The sequence below is a fragment of the Pelodiscus sinensis genome, chromosome 1, assembly GCF_052426305.1.
Source record: "Pelodiscus sinensis isolate ZL-2025 chromosome 1, ASM5242630v1, whole genome shotgun sequence".
NCBI lineage: Eukaryota > Metazoa > Chordata > Testudines > Trionychidae > Pelodiscus > Pelodiscus sinensis.
The window spans coordinates 91463764-91484051 of NC_143052.1; the positions used below are offsets into that span (position 1 = coordinate 91463764).

At 42.3% G+C, this 20288-nt stretch overlaps 1 protein-coding gene across 10 annotated transcripts in view; it reads right to left on the reverse strand.

Annotated features, from left to right (window-relative positions):
• The window catches only part of EP300 (EP300 lysine acetyltransferase), a 140262-nt gene that overhangs the window by 74951 nt on the left and 45023 nt on the right, over positions 1-20288 (reverse strand). For all 10 annotated transcript variants that reach the window (XM_089781069.1, XM_089781063.1, XM_089781094.1 and 7 more), the window contains 4 exons: positions 14269-14445; positions 10692-10953; positions 5971-6084; positions 3406-3642 (listed from right to left, as the gene is read on the reverse strand). In XM_089781069.1, the coding sequence (XP_089637195.1) occupies positions 3406-3642; positions 5971-6084; positions 10692-10953; positions 14269-14445 (790 nt within the window). The remainder of the gene's footprint in view (positions 1-3405; positions 3643-5970; positions 6085-10691; positions 10954-14268; positions 14446-20288) is intronic.

Here is a 20288-nt window from a genome sequence, read left to right on the forward strand (position 1 = left end):
TGTTGCCTTTAAATTAACTTAATAGAACAGGAAGGCATATAGTTAAAGGGTGAATAAGTACCAATATTATTCCATTTTTATTTACTGCCATCATTTCGCTTAACCTCTTATACAAATAAAAAGCTTTTAAATTTCCCAGTTCTTTATCTGCTGTCCACCATGCCAAGGCCTGAATTTGTTAGTCTTTTACAGACCCATTCTATTTATTTCCCTGACAAAACTGAGCACAGGATTTGAGGTGAGGTCAAACTTTTTGACAAATATGCACGAACATCGGTATTTACCTTAGTGAGTGACTAAGTCAGTAAAGCTTGCAAAGCTATTCTGATTTGAGAAGTTATTCAGCATCTAAAAAAGCATGACATTCACAATAGGACTATATAAAGTTAGACTCCGAGCATAGTGCCTGGCTCTTTAAATATGATGCTACGGAGTGCTTTTTTTGTGACAGTACTGCCCGGTACGCAGTACCAGCACTTCCAGATGCATACTGGCACCTCCAGTCAGCGCTCAACAACTTTTCCCCTAGAGTACCAGCACTTTTTTTTTTAAACACCAAAAAAAAGCACTGATGCTATTACCATCAGCGGTGTACGTCTATATATTGGGATGGGAGTGAACAAAACCCAGGTCATCTGTTTGGAGATGATTCAGTGGGTCAGTTTCTCCAGAAGATCTTGAAATTGTACCTCTTGACAATACTAAGGCTAGAGATTTTTAAAAGTTTGCCATTTTACCTGTCAAGCATAATCTAAACAAGAATTATATCCCTCTTGATCAGCTCCAAAAAAGCTAATCTTCATAAATGCTATTCTTTACAGACTGTAGCAGTCTATCTAGACCACTGATTCCCAAATACCAGTCTGCACACCGGTGATGGACCGCGAATCCCTGCTTGCTGGGTCATGGCACACTGCTAGGCCACACCTCTAGGAGCTAATGAGCACAGCCCACTAGGGTTCCCAATAAGGTGCATGCCTGTGAGCGCTCAACAAAAATGCTTTTAATCATTTAATCAGGAGAGAAACAACAGATCTGAACCCTACTGTCCCTCTGCAAATTTGTGCACAAAGTCAATCCCTTACCTCTGTGTAAAACTGCCAAGTTCCAAAAATTTCAATGAATAGAAGCTAATCTTAAGTTTCTCATATTGACCTGGCTGACAGTCATTTTAAATTTGTTTAAAACAAATATTTCATTGAGCTAGCTTCGTTAAAAACAATTTTAACAAAAACTTGCTTTTAAAAACTTAAATATTTAACTAACTTCAAAAATTGATGTTTGTTTTGTTAAAATATTATGTTTGTTGCTGAACAAAAAAATACAGAATACATAACATTGTTGTTATAGTTAAAAAAATAGTTTAAATGTCTGTCTGATTATGTTTTCCTCCTAACAGAGCATAGAAAGAAAATCACCCATACATTAATCATTAACTTGTTGAATTGGAGATCGATTTTGGGACATTGGGAGATGAACTGCTTCAATTATCTTTGGTAAATGAAATAGCCAAACAATCATTCATTCTCTGGTATAGCTGAAAACTTTTCAGAGGAGTTTTACAAAATAAATCTGGTTTAAAATGTATAGTGTGTACCTTCTAAAAATGATGTCCTCTATCTGAGTTGCGAAAAATATGTATTAATATAACCAATAAGAATGCACTTATGTAGAAAACAATGATTAAACAGAATCTTCCTGACTAGTGATTTAAATTATAATTGAAATCAATTTGATTTAAATCAAATCCATCCTGGTTATAACTGAAAGTATTCTTCCCTTTCCCCCAAAATGGATTACAAGTATGACAGATCTTAATTTGGTCACAAACCTTCACCATGAAACAGATAAACTCCATTTGCTTCCCATGTTGAAAGGAAACTATTCCTAGTTCTGGTGTAAGCCAACTAGGAACCAGCACTGCTGATGAATAAAGGCTATACACCTTGTAGAAAACAATCTGATTCAAAATTAAAACAGCACAAACGTTTGGGTAGCAAGCCTTAAAATTATCAAGCATCAGGGAGTCAAAGCAATAATTTTCTTTGATTCAGAGGTTTGGGTTAGATTGTATTCATTGTATTCAGATTAAAGTTCTGGTGCAAATCAAATTTCAATCTTAGTGAAAACAAATTTTAAAAAAGGAACAAAATTCAAAAAGTTTTGATTTTGACCATTTATCTTTAAACTTTGCACACTTCTTCCTCGTGTTTCATGTTGTCAACTCATTTTATTAAAAAATTGCTGGAAAACTAAACATCTAATTTTTCTCCGTCATGTTGGACTTTTCAGAAGAAAGGATAAATTTGAGTTTGGGGCAACTGGCGGGAGGAGCCCCAGGTGTTGGGGATGAGAGGTATGAGGCCTAAGAGGGAGAAGATCTAGGGAGCCATTACCTTTTTCCTGGGTTTGAAGAGTTAGTTAACTTTTGGTAAAAAAAGACAACACTCCACCTTTTCTCTTCCCAAAAGGAGTCTCAGGAGATGGCTCACCTCTCTCTGGAGCCCTCTGCTTCCCCTCTCCTCCCTACTCTTCTGCATTGTCCTATTTCTATTCTCACTCTTTTCTCATTATATTCGGGCAGGCATTTCTGGTAGCAATGCATATTCGTTATTTTGTCTTACTTTACAATGAAAATAAGATCACTAGTATTTTAAAACACTGAGCTTAAAAAATTGCTAAAAAACTTTTATCCAGTTCAGGAGAAAGAACACAATTATGGTTCAGATTCAGTTCTCATTAAAGAAAAAATACCAGTTCAAATTGGTTCTCTGGATCCAGTTTGTCTCCCTGCATAGTTCAAATACAAGATAAGATCTCTAAGTGCTTTCTGATGGTTCTAAAATGAGCAACCCAGAAACAGAGAATGATTCTAAGCATCTAAACTAGCTGTTCTCAAATTGTGGGTCAATACCCCTAAGTGAGTCATAATCCTGTTTTAATGGGGTGGCCAGGGCTCATTTATATTTGCTTGGCCCTAGCACCAGAGCTCAAACTCCATCAACTGAAGCCCTTAAGTTTCAACTCTGGTCAGCAGGGCTCAGGTTAAGCTTTGACCACATACACACCTGGCATAGCCATGCTCAGACTTTGCTCTCTCCGCCTGGAGTCAAGTAGTAATTTTGTCATGGGGGGAGGAAGGGTCAAGATGCAATGAAGCTTAAGAAACCCTAATCTAAACAATGCATCCCAAGACAGTAAGTACTTATTTAGCTCTTTCAAATTTTTAAGTGAACACTACAAATCAAATAATGCTGTAAAATGCTTCAATCTGAAACCAATCACTTCTGAAACAAAAATGCTTAATGAAATCTTGAATCACGTTTCATGTCATGAAACATGCATCAGACAAAGCAGAGAAGATAGCCGTATAGTTTATATTTTAATATTTGAGCATCAACTTACTCATGGGGTTCATAGTGCGAAGACCCTGGGGAGACTGTCCTTGCTGCTGATTCTTCACTTGAGCCTGGGATTGCGTCTGCATCTGGTTCCCTTGATAGGTCAGTCCAAGAGCCGCATAGGCTCTCTCTATGGAGCTGGGGTCAATCTGACTGGTAGTGTTAATAGAGGGCGTAGTCTGTTGTCCTACCCCTACAGAGCCAGTATTTGAGAGTCCTGTGGCAGCTCCTCCCAATAATGCTGGAAAAGACAGATACCATATTAACAAAAAAACCCACAGACACTAAGACCAAAAGAAAAGATGAAAGTACACAATATTTCAATGTTTGGTCTGACCAAAATACACCATTAAAAGAGCAGTTACATGAGCACCCTGATCAAGTGAATCCACAATGAGAAGTTTGAAGAATTTTACTCTACCACAATGTGCTACTATCACTATGTCCTGGCAACGGTAAGTGTACAGGATATATCAGTTTGCTTAAACCAATCTAAAAACACAAGCAGCACAATCAGATGTTAAGGCCTGAGAAGGGGAGTCCCTCAGATCAGTCATGGAGTTGTTTCTCTCTCTCAATATATAAAACTGTCAGAATAGAAGTAAACAGCTTGGAAGATCAGTTGTGGGGGGAAAAAACCCACCCACGCACCCACAAAGTGGTAAGGAGAAATGATTTGGATTCCTGGAGTGAATGGCTAGTTACTTTAGGTGTCTATAGATGAACACAAGAAACCTGGAAAACAAGCAGGAAGAATTTGAAGTCCTATCACAGTCAAATATCTATGATGTGGTTGGACTAAGACTTGGTGGGATGACTTATATGATTGGAGTGCTGTCATCGAAGGGGATAAACTGTTCAGGAATGACAGATAGGAGAGAAAAGGTGAGGAGTGGCACTGTAAGAGAACAGTATGATTGCTCAGAGCTCCAATATAAGCAAGAGAAAAGCCTGTTAAGTGTCTCTGGGTTAAGTTTAGCGGTGCGGGCAACAAGGGTGATGTCGTGGTGGATGTCTGCTATAGACCACCTTATCAGATGGATGAGGTAGACAAGGCTTTCTTCAGACAACTAGCAGAGGCTTCCAGATCACAGGCTCTGGTTCTCATAGGGGATAATCAATCATCCTGACATCTGCTGGGAGACTAATACAGCAAGTTTTTGGACAACATTGGGGACACGTTCCTATGCAAATGTTGAAGGAACCAACTAGGGGCCATGCTCACCTCGACCTACTGCTCACAAACAGGGAAGAATTGGTGTGGGAAGTAGATGTGAGCGGCAACCTGAGCAGCAGTGATCAATGGATTGTCGAGTTCAGGATCCGGAGAAAAAGGAGAGCAGCAAAATAAAGATGCTGGACTTCAGAAGAGCATAATTTGACTCCCTCAGGGAACGGATGGGGAGGATCCCCTGGGATGCTAACTTGAGGGGGAAAGGAGTCCAGGAGAGCTGTCTATATTTCAAAGACGCCTTCTTGAAGGCACAGGAACACACCATCCTGATGTGAATTAAGAAAAGTAAATATGATAGGCGATCAGCTTGGCTTAACAGTGAAATCTTTGGTGAGCTTAAACACAAAAAGGAAGCTTATAAGAAGTGGAAACTTTGGACAGAATTGCAGCTAGCAAGAGTTGAAAAAGGTAAAAAACGGTTTCTACAGGCATGTTAGTGATAAGGTGGTGGTCAGGAAAAGCCATTATCATGGCAATCAGAGGAGGTCCTGAATGATTGGAAAAAAGGCAAATGTAGTCCCAATTTAAAAAAAAAAAAACACAAGTAAGGATGATAATCCAGGGAACTACAGACCTGTCAGCATCACCTCAGTCCCCATAAAAATTATGCCAAGGATCCTCAAGGAATCCATTTTGAAACACTTGAAAGAGTAAAATGATCAGGAATAGACAACATGGATTCACTAAGGGCAAGACATGCCTAACCAACCTGATGGCCTTCTATGACAAGGTAACTGTCTCTCTAGATATAGGAAAGGTGGTGGACATGATATACCCTGACTTTAGCAATGCTTTTGACATGGTCTCACACAGTACTCTTACCAGCAAGTTAAAGTAGTATGGATTGAATAAATGGACTATAAAGTCGATAGAAAACTGGCTAGATCATCAGGCTTAACGGCTATGATCAACAGCTTAATGTCTGGCTGGCGATCAGTATCAAGCAGAGTGTTCCAAAGGTGTGTTCTGGGACCAATTTTGTACAACATCATCCCCTCATCCATGTCGTTAATAAAGAACTGCACTCTCAGCAAGCTTGCAGATGACACTAAGCTAGGGGGACAAGTAGATAAGCTGGAGGGTAGGGAAAGGTTCCAGAGTGACTTAGACAAATTGGAGGATTGGGCCAAAAGAAATCTGATAAGGCTCAACAAGGACAACTGCAGAGTCCGGCATATGGGACTGAAGAATCCCAGCACTGCTACAAGCTGGGAACCAACTGGCTAAGATCCATGCTCCGATCCATGCTCTTAGAGGTTTACAATACACAAATGTAACACTAAATCATGACTTTTTACAGCTAATCGAGTATAGAAAGGACACAAGAGGGCTTACATTGTTGGTTTCTTTTGTCCCCAGCATTTTTGAGAGGCAAACACACAGGACAGTCATGTCTTGTACAATTCTTCCAGTGTGAGATGATTTGTCGAGAAGATGCACAGTGTGCCACTAGAAAAAGAACAAAAACATTTTAAAAAGATAATTCTAAATTGTCATGCTTCTCTTTCATACCTGTGCACGCATATACACAGGGGATGATCAAGTATGATAGCACAAAATATCTTAATCAGAGAGGGGAGAGCTCTACTAAGACATCCAGTCTAACCTCTTACCAGGACAAGATTTAGAGTATTCAAAGACAATCAAGAGGTGCTACCATTCAGTTCTGTTTAATCAAAAGTTAAGGTCTTTTCCATTTGGTTTATTTATGCCACCTTGCTTTTCTTACTAATTTTTACTTTTAAATTTTAATTTAGTGAAGGTGAAATTCCAAAATAGCAATCAGAAAGCTAAGCAAACTTACACCCACACACATCCATCTACACCCAGAGTTTTAGACAAACTTCCCCATGCTTCACCTGAATAAACCTGTTTTTGGGGCAGAGAGGATTTTCCATGTTTGCTTAATATCCTTGTTGACACCTTCACATGGAGGTACAATTGTCAGAAGTGTACACTTGCCTACTAGCCACTACAAACTGTTTGATCCCACTTCCTGTCTACCAATTGTACAAAGGTGAATGAACAGCCAAAAATCTGCAACAACTGTCACTGTTTCAACTTTCCCCCAAGTCAGTACTGACCAGAGACAATCAGCTTCAAATAATTAAACCAATCCCAAATCATCCACTTTCTATATGTTAGTTCTTATTGTCAGTGAGAAATTTTTTTTGAAGTGTTTACCTAAGACTTACTGCAGAACTTAAAACTGAACTGTGCAGAATTGTACGTAAGTTAAAGCAACACCACAAGGTATGCACAAAAATGGGTTCCATTTTGACCTATTACCAACTACAGTGTGAAGAACAGCCCCGCTGCCAAAAAGGGCATATAAAAAAGCATACTCCTTGATGGCTTATGTTTATATATAGTCCACTTTTCTCCTGAGACAGCCCAACAGGCTTTACAGATTGTGAACACAAGAGTCACTGCTATCACTGAAATACAGATGTCTAAGTTGACAAAGGTAGTTCACCAGCCAATGGCAGTCCTACAATCAATCACAAGAGAGAGGTGAAGAAAACAATCCAGAACATGGAGACCAACACCTTTATTCTTTAGGTGAAGGCCATCATTGAAGGTCTTTTATTACACAAGTGGTCAGTCCCTCAACTTTACCTGTCAAGCACCGAACACTTCCAGCAACAGTCTCCAGACACGTGTCTGAGGCACTGGCTGCCTAATGACTCAACATACAGCACTCCCCCTCTGAACTCCAATACCACCCTACTGTAGCCCTGGGACTTCCCCTGGCAATTGCCCAACAAGTCTAGTAAGAGCTCTGTTATCCAGAACTCATTAACCAGAAAGCTTAATTGACCATCATTTCTGACAGCTTCCAATACAAATCTTCAATTTAATAACCAGGACTAGTACAAGTTGCCCAGCATGTTACGCTATTGCAGCATTTCCCAAACAATGCGTTTGGGAAAAAATACCCGGGGAAAAATACCTGAGGAAAAAATACTGGGCCTCAACATGCCTGGTGTCTGTTGGCAGGGCCGGCCTTAGGCTGATTCGGGCCCTGCGCCCCTGAACTTAGAAGTGCCGGCGAGTTACAGAGCCAGGGACCCTGCTCCACTGATATGTGGAGCGGGGTCTCTCCCTTGGCTCTTCCTGGCGCGGGCGCAGGTCCCCCGCCCCCAGAGCATCCCGGCCATGTGCGGCTCCTTCTCACTGCCTGCTGCTGCCCATGTGCATCACGCCCCAGGATTTTAAAAGTCTTCGGAGGCACATGGCGGGGCCACGCTGGTTTTGGTGGCCTCCGGCCCCGCAATGTGGAAGGCAGAAGGTAGGGTATGGGCTTGGGCAAAGGCGAGGAGGCAGCAGTGGGCTTGCGCAGAGGGGGAGGAGTGGAAGGAGAAGGGGCTTGGGCGGGGAAGGCACCAAGGGACAGGGTGCAGCAGAGAGAGACAAATGCCAGGGGGCCAAGTACAGACAATGAGGGAAAGGGCAGGAGGGGAGGTGTCAGGGGGGGGGGGGGGGGGGGGAGACAGGGTGATGCTGAGAGAGGAGCGGAGAGGGAAAGGGCACTGGGGGTTGGAGGAGGAGGTGCTGGGAGAAGGCTTGAAAGAAGGGGTGGGCATGAGAGACGTGGGGATTGAGCAAGTCATGTGTGAGGGCACAGAGGGGCAGGAGGGGATGGGGCAGAGAGTGCTGAGGGGGTGGATATCAGGGAAAGAGGGGGCAGGGGCAGTAAGGGAAAGGGGAGGCACCAGGAGGGTGCAGGGCTAAGGGAAAGTGCAGGTGCCAGAGGATTCTGGGGTGAGGAGGAGGGAAGAGCTGGCCACTGGAAGCAGCACTGGATGGGGGAATCAGGGCAGGCAGGGGAGATTGGGGGGGCGGTGGAAGCAGGGCTGCCGGGGGGTGCAAGGTTGGGGGCAGGGAGCTGGCCAGGGAAGATGGGGGGGGAGGAGGGAGGAAGAGAGAGAAGTGGCTGCCGGAAGGAGGGCTGGATGCGGGAAAGGCAAAGGGAGATTGGGAGGAAAAGCGGGGGGGACCTGGCTGCCCGGGAGGGGGTTGAGGGAAGTGGGGCTGGCCAGAGGCACAGCGGGGGAAGCAGGCAGGTGAAATGAACCGGCCTGCGGGGAGTGGGACCAACCCGGCCATATGTAGATCTTGGGACGCTGCCTCTGTTCTCTTCCCCCCCCCCCCCGCCCCCCACAAAGCATGAGTTAGTCCGGCCCCGGGATTCTATTGTGTCGCGCCCCCCCCCCCCCCCACCCCTCAAGTAGTTGCGAACTGTCTGGCTGGTAGACACACTCATACAGCCTGAGCACATTTACCAGCAAGGCAGTTCGAAACCACAAACTGATACATCTAATAATAATACAAGTTTACCTAATGAGAAAATACCAGACATGTTATATGTCTGGTATTCTCAGTTTATGTGTTTATATTTTTGGGCTGCAAAAAGCAGTATTGAAAAAAAAAAGGGGGGGGGGGGTTTCCAACTAAAGTAAAAAGTTTGGCAACCCTGGTCTAACCAGCTTTCTGTCTTACAGTCCATTTATCCAATCCATATCCCTTAACTTGCTGGCAAGAATATTGTGGGTGACCATATCAAAAGCTTTGCTAAAGCTGGCACTGGGGGTTTTGGGAGGACCAGAAACAACTTATTTGAAAATTTGTCATTTGATTAATGAATATGCAAATGAACAGTATCAGTCCTCCAAAAGTTTGTGAATGGATTTACTGGTCCCTGTATCAAAAAGTTTGGGAACCCCTGTGCTACTGCATATTCTCCACTCTACTTTCATGCAAAAGAGCCACAAGACAGGTAGGCAAGATGAAATCAGGGATTTATATTAAAAAGCAGCTACAGGGGTGTGTCACTGGGCTGAACCTATGAGGACGACCCTATCTCCTACATCTACAATAACTGATGTTGATAACTATAACCGAGGCTCTGCAAGATCTTGAACTGCCTTCTGAAGCAAACAAAGATTAAATTATGTTTAATATAAGTTTTACTACGGGTATTTTTAGTGATCTGGGTGTACCACATGTAATGTTTTAAGAATCTACTATTTAGAAAACTCTACCTATATACAACAAAGTTCAAGAAACCAACTACTCTGCAGTGCTGCCACTACATTGTACGCTATCTTACACTTCGTTCATTTTATTGTATTCTAATTTTTTGAAAATTTGTATTCCCATTGGTAAAGTATAACTCTCAATTAACCAGAATATTCATTATTCCTCCAACATGCTAGATAAAGCGTTTACTATACAGCTTGAACTTCTCTAGTCCAGCATCATTGGACCTCACCAGTATCAAGACAGAGAAACTGCTGAACCACAGGAAGTCAATATTATCTAGCAGCATTACCAACACTTCCACTGCTTACTGGGCTCTTAGAAGACATTTAGGGGTAAAGTAGAGCTAAATTAACAGCACAGAACACCGCGTCCAGGACTGGTGGCTGTAAAATTGTATGGGTGCATGGGAAACTTGGCCATATGCATGATCAGTGGACATCCAAGCTAACTAAAATCATGCCGGACCATAGATTTTGCCAAACCACAGATTTCTGGACTAGACAGGTTCATCCTGTACCATCAATTCATGTTCTACCATGTGAGATCTGACAATATGATGGCCAGAGGTCAAATGGCTAGTGGACATGGTTAACAGATATTGCCATTATATTAAAACCAACCTAAAACCATCTCTGAAGAGACCACCTGGAACACATGATTACTTGCAGAGGTCATAGAACATCACAGCTCTCTAGCATGCAAACTTTTGACAGGAACTCATCTGTTACAAGCGACCACTTCTGCTAACATGAGTCTATCAATCTGAGCATAAACCACTAAGATTTCCATGCGATTACATGATTATTCAATTGTACCATATCTAACATCCCTATTCTGCATCAAAAAGGCGCTTAACCCTTTCTTTCCTGAGCATCCAGATGTGATCATGGAGTCATCTGGTTGTCAAAACCCTCTCATAAGCTAACTACTCCAGTGTCTTTTAAGTGAGAAAAGTTCCCCATCTTCTCCTTCATGGAGTCCTACCCAATAAGCATACTCACTCTACTTACCCTGGCAGGATTTGCCAGCCTGGCAGTGTGTCATGTGGTTTAGGACATTCTTCATGGTGCGGCAATGAGGGAGGTTGCACTGTCGCATCTCACCATTTGCCTGTTCCCGCCGCTGACACTTGTGAGCATGTAAAAGGAGAACGAGCTGCTGCTGAATGAGTTTACGTTTTTCTGGATCTGCTGTAGGTGCTCCCGATCCCATTCCTTGGGGAGCAGCTGCCACCATCCCAGCTTGTTGAACTGGAGGAGCCTGCTGCTGGCCCTTGAGAAAAGTGATGGAGACATACACAAGTCAAAAATAATCAGGGTCAATTCACTGAGTAGCCAGATCATGAATGCAATTTTGTGTCTTCCACCTACCTTTAACCATTGATTACCCAAATTTAATGTTTATCAACACTTATCAGCAACAAGTTTGAGCATCAGCTTGCAACAACTGTACTCTCTGCCTACTACTCTCTCCTTCTCCCTTTTCTCCCCAACACTATCTGTGTGACTCAATTAAGGCCAGTTCGATTCACACCCTTTCAGATGTATTTGTGAGGTCACATTACATAAAATACATTCAATATGACTAGAACTAAACTTCATATTTAAAACATCTCAAAGAAATGTGCTCCTATAGCACTCATACAATTATTTAAAGAGGTGGGGATTAAAAAAATCTCCACCTTTGAAAGCAACAGAATGAAACTTAAGAGGAGATGGCTGAGAAGTTGCCTGGTCACAAACATTTCATGCAGGTATCACAGAACAAAGGTTTTACTTATTCTCTACCAGATATGCCACAAAACTTCTGGGTAGTGCACAATTTAATTAGCCTAGACCAGCATTTCTCAAATGTGGCCACCAGGGGCTTTTCTTGCAGCCACAGCCTCTTGGGCTAGGACTAAGGAGGCAGCTTGGGAAAATGTGAGCATGCCACTAGCAAGAGTTAATGGTCACATTCCAAGGCCACAAAAAAAATTATCCTAAGAATTCCTGGCCTAGATTGTGCTACTTCATTTAATGCTTCCTTTAAATACTTAGAATAGCATTATTAACTTCCTCCTTCCACAAGAGGAGCAGCACAAAATTATAATGATGAATAATCGTGCTTCAGAATAGCCTGAAATGCAGTGTTCAGAGCTTCTTCCTATTCAATGTATGCACACGGCTTCTTATTGAGATTGCTCCTAAACATTAAGTGGCATATGCAGAGTACATCACATAATCAACATGCATTTTGACTTCTGGATCCTGTTTGATCTATATCTGGTCTGGACATATGCTCCTCAACATCTGAAGACAAAGTTTGATATTAGGTAGTAGTAGCCAATACAAAAATGTCCTTTTCTTTAGTATCTCCTATTCGCCTCTCCCTCTTCTGAGAACCATGCTAGAACTCAGGCACTATTTTGGTCATTCTTTTCAGGGAAAGCTGTCAGATAGTACAAGAGCGTTTTTCCACTAAATTTGTACTAGATGCACTTTGATTTATCCTATAATAATTTTTGCAACAGCAGCATATTCAGAACAAAAAGCTTAGATATTATAATTTACTTCTAGTAACACTTCTAGCAGAGCTCTTACCACTTACTGAATGTGGCAACACTGCTGCTTAAGGAATTAAGCCTTAGCTCCCTGTTAGTGACAAACTGATCAAGATAGCCCCATTGATTTTTAGAATTCTGAAAGATTTTAAGTTCACATATTGCCGATATTGCCATAGCGTTAAACAGCTGTAATGATGGACCAGCGTAGCTTAAGGACCTTCTTCTTGGCTTATTTTGACAAGTAGCCAATCACACTTTTGCTGTTGTGGTATGCTTTATCCCTAAGACATCCACTTCTTCCACCCTTCCCATTTTTCACAACAATCAGGACACACTGCTTCCAGATTTTTTTTCCAGTAATTCCAGTCCCTGTATAAGTTTCTCCCTTTCCTGCCTTTTAATAGGAAGATTTTTTTATTGCATTGCATTCCATTGTTGTATAACACCCCTAGGGCCTATGCATGGGGAGCACTGTATAAATAAGGTTAGTGAAAACTAAATTCAGAGTACTTTAATATCCCTAACTGAATTCTACTAAGCTAGTTTGAAGAGGATTTTGGCTATAAACATCTGCTGAAATGAAAGCTTAGAGTCTGATTCTGACGAGGAAGGAGAAATCTTTCCTTTTCAAGGATGAACTTATTAGAAACAAGAATGTCCATAATAGTTAGAAAAATATGTTAATCATTTTTATACACTTTTTCTGTACTCTGCTGTGAACATAGCAGGATGTTATATTAATCCTTTTAAACATAAGTTTTTTAAAATAAAAAAAATTACAAAATTAAAGTGCAGTTGGAACCACTAGCTCTTTTCTGAAAAAGTCAAGACTCTGAATAAAGTCAAGTCTCAAAAATTAAGTGTTTATTTTAATTCTAGCCCTTTTGGCCATGTATTTTAAAGAATCCCACCCCTTTTTCCTCTGAAAGTCCTGTTTCAACAACAGCAAGGGGCAGAGCCACCACCAATAGCAGCTGCCTGAAACAAGAATGCAACAGGACAACCACAGCTTCTAAAACATGAACAAAGCTCTTTGGGGATGATGCAATCTGTTATAGGACTATACAGTGTCTTCCACAATCAGACCGTGGGTCCAAGACTGGGACTCCCAGATGCTACCATAACAAGTATTACTATAAATGTGGGAACAAAAAGATTTGTTCTCTCTCTCTCATGGTAATCTGGTAGTGAATGGATGAAAAGCAGCTGCCAAGACACAAAGCTGACCTGAGGAAGCACAGTGGAAAACCAGTGAAGGAGATGGAAGAAAAAAAATCAGGGCTGGACAGAAGGTCATCAAGTTGAATTATTCTGGAGGAGGAATTCCTCCCACTCCTGTGCCATTGAATACCCTCACTTCCTTTCCCAATATTCCTTAATCTGACACTAGTGAGGAGAGGGAATCTACTCTAGGGATGTAACATACCAGATAATCAGTTAACTGGTTCAATGTTAGGTTTGCCTAGTGTTTAACTGGTTAACCGACTAAAGCAGGATTCTTGGCTGGAGACTACTCCAACCCCAATGAAGCAGTTCCCAACCAGTGGGGCTCCCACCTCCCAGACTGGTGCTGGGGTTACCAGTGGCTCTGCTGGTTCCCAGTCTCTGCCAGATCAACCCTGCCTGTGGGACGCCTGGGTTGCCTATGGACAGAGACTGCACCAGTCGCAGGAGCAGCCTCTGTCTGGTGGGCACCCAGGACAAGAGCAGTCTCTGTCCGTGGCAGGCCCCTGTAGGGCTGGAGCAGCCCCCTGCCCATGTCAGCCAGGAAGCTGCTCCAACAATGGCTACCAGTTAACCAGAACCAGTAAGTATTACCTGTTTAGGGGAATGCTTACCAAGTAATCTTTCACATCCCTAATCTACTTACCTCTTCCTTCTTCCCAACCCTCCACCATGCATACTCATGACACAGAAGGACACAGAGAATGCATGTGGTATCTGACAGCTATAAAATTCGGGAGTAGCAAAAGCAGAATATTGCAAGAGGCCCATATTTGATCTCCCACCCATTTGATAGTAAAACCCACAATTTTACCTACCATGTTAGGCATTCCTGTCCCAGGAACTGGCTTCTTGTCCATTGGAAACTGGGGTAAGCTGTTTGGTAGCCCAGTCTTATTCTGCATCTGGGAACCAAGTCCACCGGCTCCAATCTGCTGCCCAGAGTTCTGGCTGTATGGTGAGCCATAAGGACTGGGATTGCTCATCATTCCCATCTAAGGATTAAGAAGAAATATAAAAGTTATAGTAGGTTTAGTCAGGAAGATAAGTTTCCATTTAATTATACTCTGCTTATATTTCTTACAGCACATTACAAGAAGAGACTAGTGGCACAAAGACCCAGGAACAAAAATTAGTCTGCTATGTGAAGCTCTAACACATGCTGTGTGTTCCTCATTTAAACCACTTTATGTAACTCCATACCCTCACCACAGCAAGACTAAACACACAGATTGGCTATCTCCATTAGGGCTTTGTCTACACTGCAAGTTTTTGCGGCAGAAAATGTGTTAATATGGGACTCATTAGCATAAGTTGCGACATCATTAGCATATTTTCTGTCATTTCTTTTTGCACAAGGGTTTTTGCACAAAAAGAAGCAGTATAGCCACTTCCGTTTTACGCAAAAGCCCTGTTTTGCACAAGATCCTTATGCCTCTCCGCAAGGCTACACTGCTTGTTGCACAAAAACTCTTTGCGCAACAAGAAACAGCAGAAAATATGCTAATGATGTAGCAACTAATGCTAATGAGTCCCTCCATAAGCATATTTTCTGCAACAAAAACTTGCATTGTGGACAAAGCCTAGGAGTTCTAGAGAACTACCAATGCAAATCTAGTTAGAACTGTTCAAATATTTTCAGTGTAAAGTATTTAGTCCAGCCGGCTTATCACTTAAGGTTATCTTTACTTATTATTTACTATGATGATCATCATTATATTGTAGTAAAACACTTCACAAATAGTGACTATATCCTTGCATCAGCGTGTGATAAGAAAGCATCCCCATTGAAGAAATGGAGAACTCAGGCATAGAGAGAGCTTAAGTTATCTGTGTATTGTCACACAAAGACTATAAGAGAAACAGATCCAGTCTTCTCAAATTCCAGTCCAATGCTTAACCATAACATCCTTCCCACTTAGCAGTTAACATGCTTACTCCACTTTGTCTTGCTAGCAATAACCATGTTATGTCTAGTTGGAGCTTGCACTGTTGAGAGCCCCATGATAATAAGGACGTTTGAAAACTTAAGATCTCATCTATAGCAAAGGCTTATCTAAAAAGACTTTATGTCAGGCATAGGTGTCCACAGTAGTGCTAAATCTACCACCACACTAGAAGCTCTGTAACAAACTTTGGCATACTGCAGCAGTATATCAAAATACACTAAAACTTTTACACCTGGTCTAAACTGGGAGTTTAGGTCAAACTTAACCACATTAGGTTGTTTTTCTAAATATTAAGTCCATACTACCAAGCCTGTTCCGTCAACTTCAATGGCCATTAAAATATATTCGGTATTTTTGCTTTCTTGAGGGTAACTGCTAAATTCCATCTTGCATGTTTGACTATGGGAGTTCAGATGCAGCTCTGAGAAAGTATACTTCCTGGAGGTCAAGAATATATCCTGCAGGTTGAGACCCCTATGGCCATGACTTTCAACTCTACAGCTCTGCAAAGGTACATCTATACAGTAACGTGTACCTTGAAATTAGCTACAAAATTTGAGCTACACAAGTTGCCTAGCTTATTTTAAAATCTGGCATTGTCCACACAGCACTTATTTTAAAATAAATTGCTATTCCGCTGACTTCCTTAATCCTTGTATAATGAGGTTTACAGGAAGTCGGCGTAAGTACCCAGTTATTCCAAATTTATTTCAAAATACTGAACTTCTTGTGTAGACAGCGCTTAACATTATTTCAGAATAACAAATGTTATTCCAAAATAACTCTGCTGTGTAGACATACAAAAAGTGAACAGGAAAGCCCCCTGGAAAATTTCAATTTAATTTCCTGCATGGCCAATATGACGAGACTTCAGAACAGGAAGCACACTTGACCATGAGCTCCATTTTCCAGGTTGCAGATGAGCACCTTACGGTGTGAGTGAGAGGAATCTTTTCTTGCAGAACTACAAACCAGCAAAAAAACTGCAGATATCCATGCCAAGATCACAAAGGGCATGGAGGAGAAAGGATACACCGGGGACACCTGGCAGTGTAGAATGCAAATAAAGGAGTTGAAGTATCACACCAAGACAAAGGAGGCAAATGGATGGTCTGGAGCACTGCTGCAAACATGCTGCTTCTATGACTGGCTGTGTGCAATCTTTGGGGGGCGAGGGGGGGGGGGGAGAACCTGACCAGCTTCCCTAGCCAGTCTGTGGATTCCTCCCAAGACTCTCAGGCAGCCTTAGGCAGCAGCATAGAGGACAGCATGGTGGAGGAAGGAGGAGGAGAATGGTCAGAAGGGAAGCAAATTTTTTGAACAGTATCTTTATTGCTTGTGTAAAAGAGGTGTTTGAGTGGGGGAGGGGAGTTACAGGCAAGCACACTGAATGCAGGGGCACTTCATTGAGAGCAACACGCATGACTCAAAAATGACCATTCATAAATCTGTCTTTCAGGGCTTCTCTGAGTTGTACCACTGTCCCTCGCTGTGCTCTCTTTATTGCCCTGGTGTATGGCTGCTCAAAATCCCTGACTACATACTATGTGCCTTGGCACTCCATCCTGACGAATACATTTCCCACTTACTCTGATATTATTGAGCACACAGCAGGCTGTCATCACAACAGGAATATTGCTTTTGCTGAAGTCTAACAGCCTACAGGACACCTTCCCTTTAAACACCCAAAAGCATATTCTACCATCATTCTGCACTTGCTTAGTTTGAGCTGTTCCTTACTGCGGTCCAGGCTGCCTGTGTATGGCTTCATGAGACATGGGAGCAAGGGGTAGGTAAGGTCTCCCAAGATCACTACTGGCACGTCAATGTCCCAATGTTTATTTTCCAGTATGGGAAGAAGTTCCAGCTTGCCAAAGAGGCAGGAGTTCCTAAAGATGTGTGTCATGCACCTTTCCCAACCTTCCCTTCTTGATGTTGGGGAAATGGCCTTGTGATCCAACTACTCCTGCAGCACCATGAAGAAGTACCCCTTGCAGTTTATGTACTCCTTGACAAGGCTGCTGGATGCCAAGATGGGGATGCATGTTCCATCTATTACCTCACCACAGTTTAGGAACCCCTACGTCCTCCACGTTTCCCAGAGTCACTACCCTCTGTGGCAGAAGGGTACTGATTGCCTTGACTACTTGGATTACAACAGCCCGCACTGTAGACTTCCCCACTCCAAACTGACTCTCGACCAGTGGCTGGCTGGCTGGCGTTGCAAACGTCCACAGGGTAGTTATCACTCACTTCTTCACTGTCAGAACATGTCTCATTCTGGTATTGCTGCACTTCATGGCAGGGGAACACAATTTGCAAGCTTCCATGAAAATGGCCATATGCATGCAAAAGTTTTGCAGACATTGCTGATTGCCCCATACCCGCATAACAATGTGGTCCCACCAGTCTGTATTTGTCTGGCAGCACCAGAACCAGCATTCCACTGTGTCCAGAGGATTGAATGCCCGTGGCATTTGCACTTTGCTCAATTCAAGTGCTTCACAAAAGAGTATTTTAATGATCACCCAGGATTCTTCTTGTTGCAACAGACCCTGAATATGTTCTGGACATATTCCAGCATTAGGCGCACCAAGGTTACAATCATCATGTTTTGATGCTCACCAGGATCCACAATGGATTCCATGCTTATGCTGCTGTGATATCTGCACAGATAACCAACAAGAGAAAAAAGGGCACAAAAAGACTGTTTGCTGTTAGTCTTAAGCAGAGGTGAAGGGAGGAAACGAATCCATTATGGTCCACTGACAACATGTACCCAGAGCCACTAGCTATACCGTTTTGGTCCCAACATGGACTGGGATCATAACCCACAATGCAAAGGGACACAAGCATGTTGGGATAGCTACACACAATGCATTGCTCTCCAAGTCGATGGTAGCTACCCTACTGGTGACAAGCTTCTTTGAACTATGTTGAATTCTTGCATGGTGGGGACATGCACCTTACAAAATCGGGGGCTAAAAAATGGATCTTAAATTCAACCTTACCTTTAAGTCCAGACATGGACTTAGTACATGGTCCGCACTGTCAGCTAGTGCATGGCAGGGTAGTATGCTTTAGATTCGTACCAAGTCTCCATGTAAACTAGCCCTTTGTTTGCTCTAACTAAAGACATCAGCCATCTGCATTAGGGATGCAACAGTGTAGTCAACAGTGTAGTCAATTAACTGATTAGAAAAAGCTTACAGGTTAATGCTATCGACTACATGCATTCCCTGATCACCACCAATACATTTATCAGGCTGGCCAGCAGCCCAGTTCAGTCCTGGCTTGTAGCGGGTCAGGGACCTATCCCTGCAGTGGCTCTGCTTTAAAAAGTGTATTAGTAGCTAGGCAAGCAGGCAGCCTGGCTCAGTTCCAGCTCGCACCAGGTCCAGGAGTTCAGGACACACACACACACCGCCACAGCCAGGGGCTGCTGCCATCCCGGAGCTGCTGCCTCTATCAGGCTCCTCTCACAGACCAGCTCTCACCTGGCATCCCCCACTGCTGCCACTGATAGAGTGCACTGGCTGCTGGCTCTGCCCCCAGGTACTATAGAATAGTCGAGTAACCAATAAGAATTCATGAGGTTATTCGACTATTCAATAACCGATATTTAACATCTCTAATCTGCATAGCTGCACCAGTGCAAGAGATACCATTACCATTTTCATCAATGGTGCTTAATCCAAACGATTCCCACTCATGTGTTAAACTTCCAACCTCAGCCCCCTGCACCTCAAATACCTTCTACAATATGATTATGTACTTTCTGTACAAAACTAAAAGAGGTAGTGAAATTTTAAACAGACACACAGGAAAAGTACCATATCAGTTTTGTGATCCAGTAGTCCAGTATTTTATATAAAAATAGCCAGTCCCACATGTTTGAGGGGAAGATGTAGTATGGTACCCTCAAAGCAGCATGAAGTTATTAAATCTGCCTATAGGACATTTCCTCTGATCACGCTTGGAAATATGTATTCTTTTAAAATATTTTTTCTAAGTTTTTAAGTCCTTACCCTCCCATAATTATGGGTGCTCTTGTTAGATGTATGTCACTGTAGCAGATTTAATTCAGTAAAAGCCTCCATTTTTAACACATCAGAAAGATACCAGAGAACTCCCAATCTGCTGCCCTGGAGTGTCTCAATATCCAGGACACCTGCCTCAGAATTTCTGTCAATGGTTCTTCAAGGTGTAGAAGACGTTGTATTCCCCCAACACTTCCCTCCTCCACCCCCTTTAATTTCTCTCTATACTGTGTCTTTCCTTTATACTCCAACAGTCCTTTGGATTTCCTCCTATTGCCACAAATTGTACCACTTGTAATTTCTTTTAGTCTTAGTCCTATCTAAGCTTTGAGACCTTCTTTCCAGTCTGTTCCTCAAAACTCTACAGTTAATCAAATCCTTTTGCATGACATCCATCTAGCTCCACTTCAGTTTAAACATGCCCTGCTTCATATATATCTTTCTGGGGTTTTGTATGCCCAAACTATTTAAGACAGAGAAAAGCTGAGGAAGTTCAAACTAGTACCACCTTTTCACTTCCTCTAACCTTGATTCATTTTAATATGGTCCATCTTTATAACTTCAAGCATCCCTCTTATCAGTTTCATTTTCTAAAAATCCCTCAAATTTCTGACAGACAACTTGGAAATATTTACCAGGAACTTAACAGCAAGAAAACCAAAAATACAATAAAAAGCACAGCATAAAAATGTCTACTATCCAAGTGAGATGTCATCCTTCAGCACATGAGAAAGATGTTGAAATATGTATTACAATACTATTATTCTGGACACCTATTTGGAAACTCCATCTTATATATTGGCCTCTGATTAGGAGGTCTCTCGTCAATTTAAACCTACTCAATCTCCT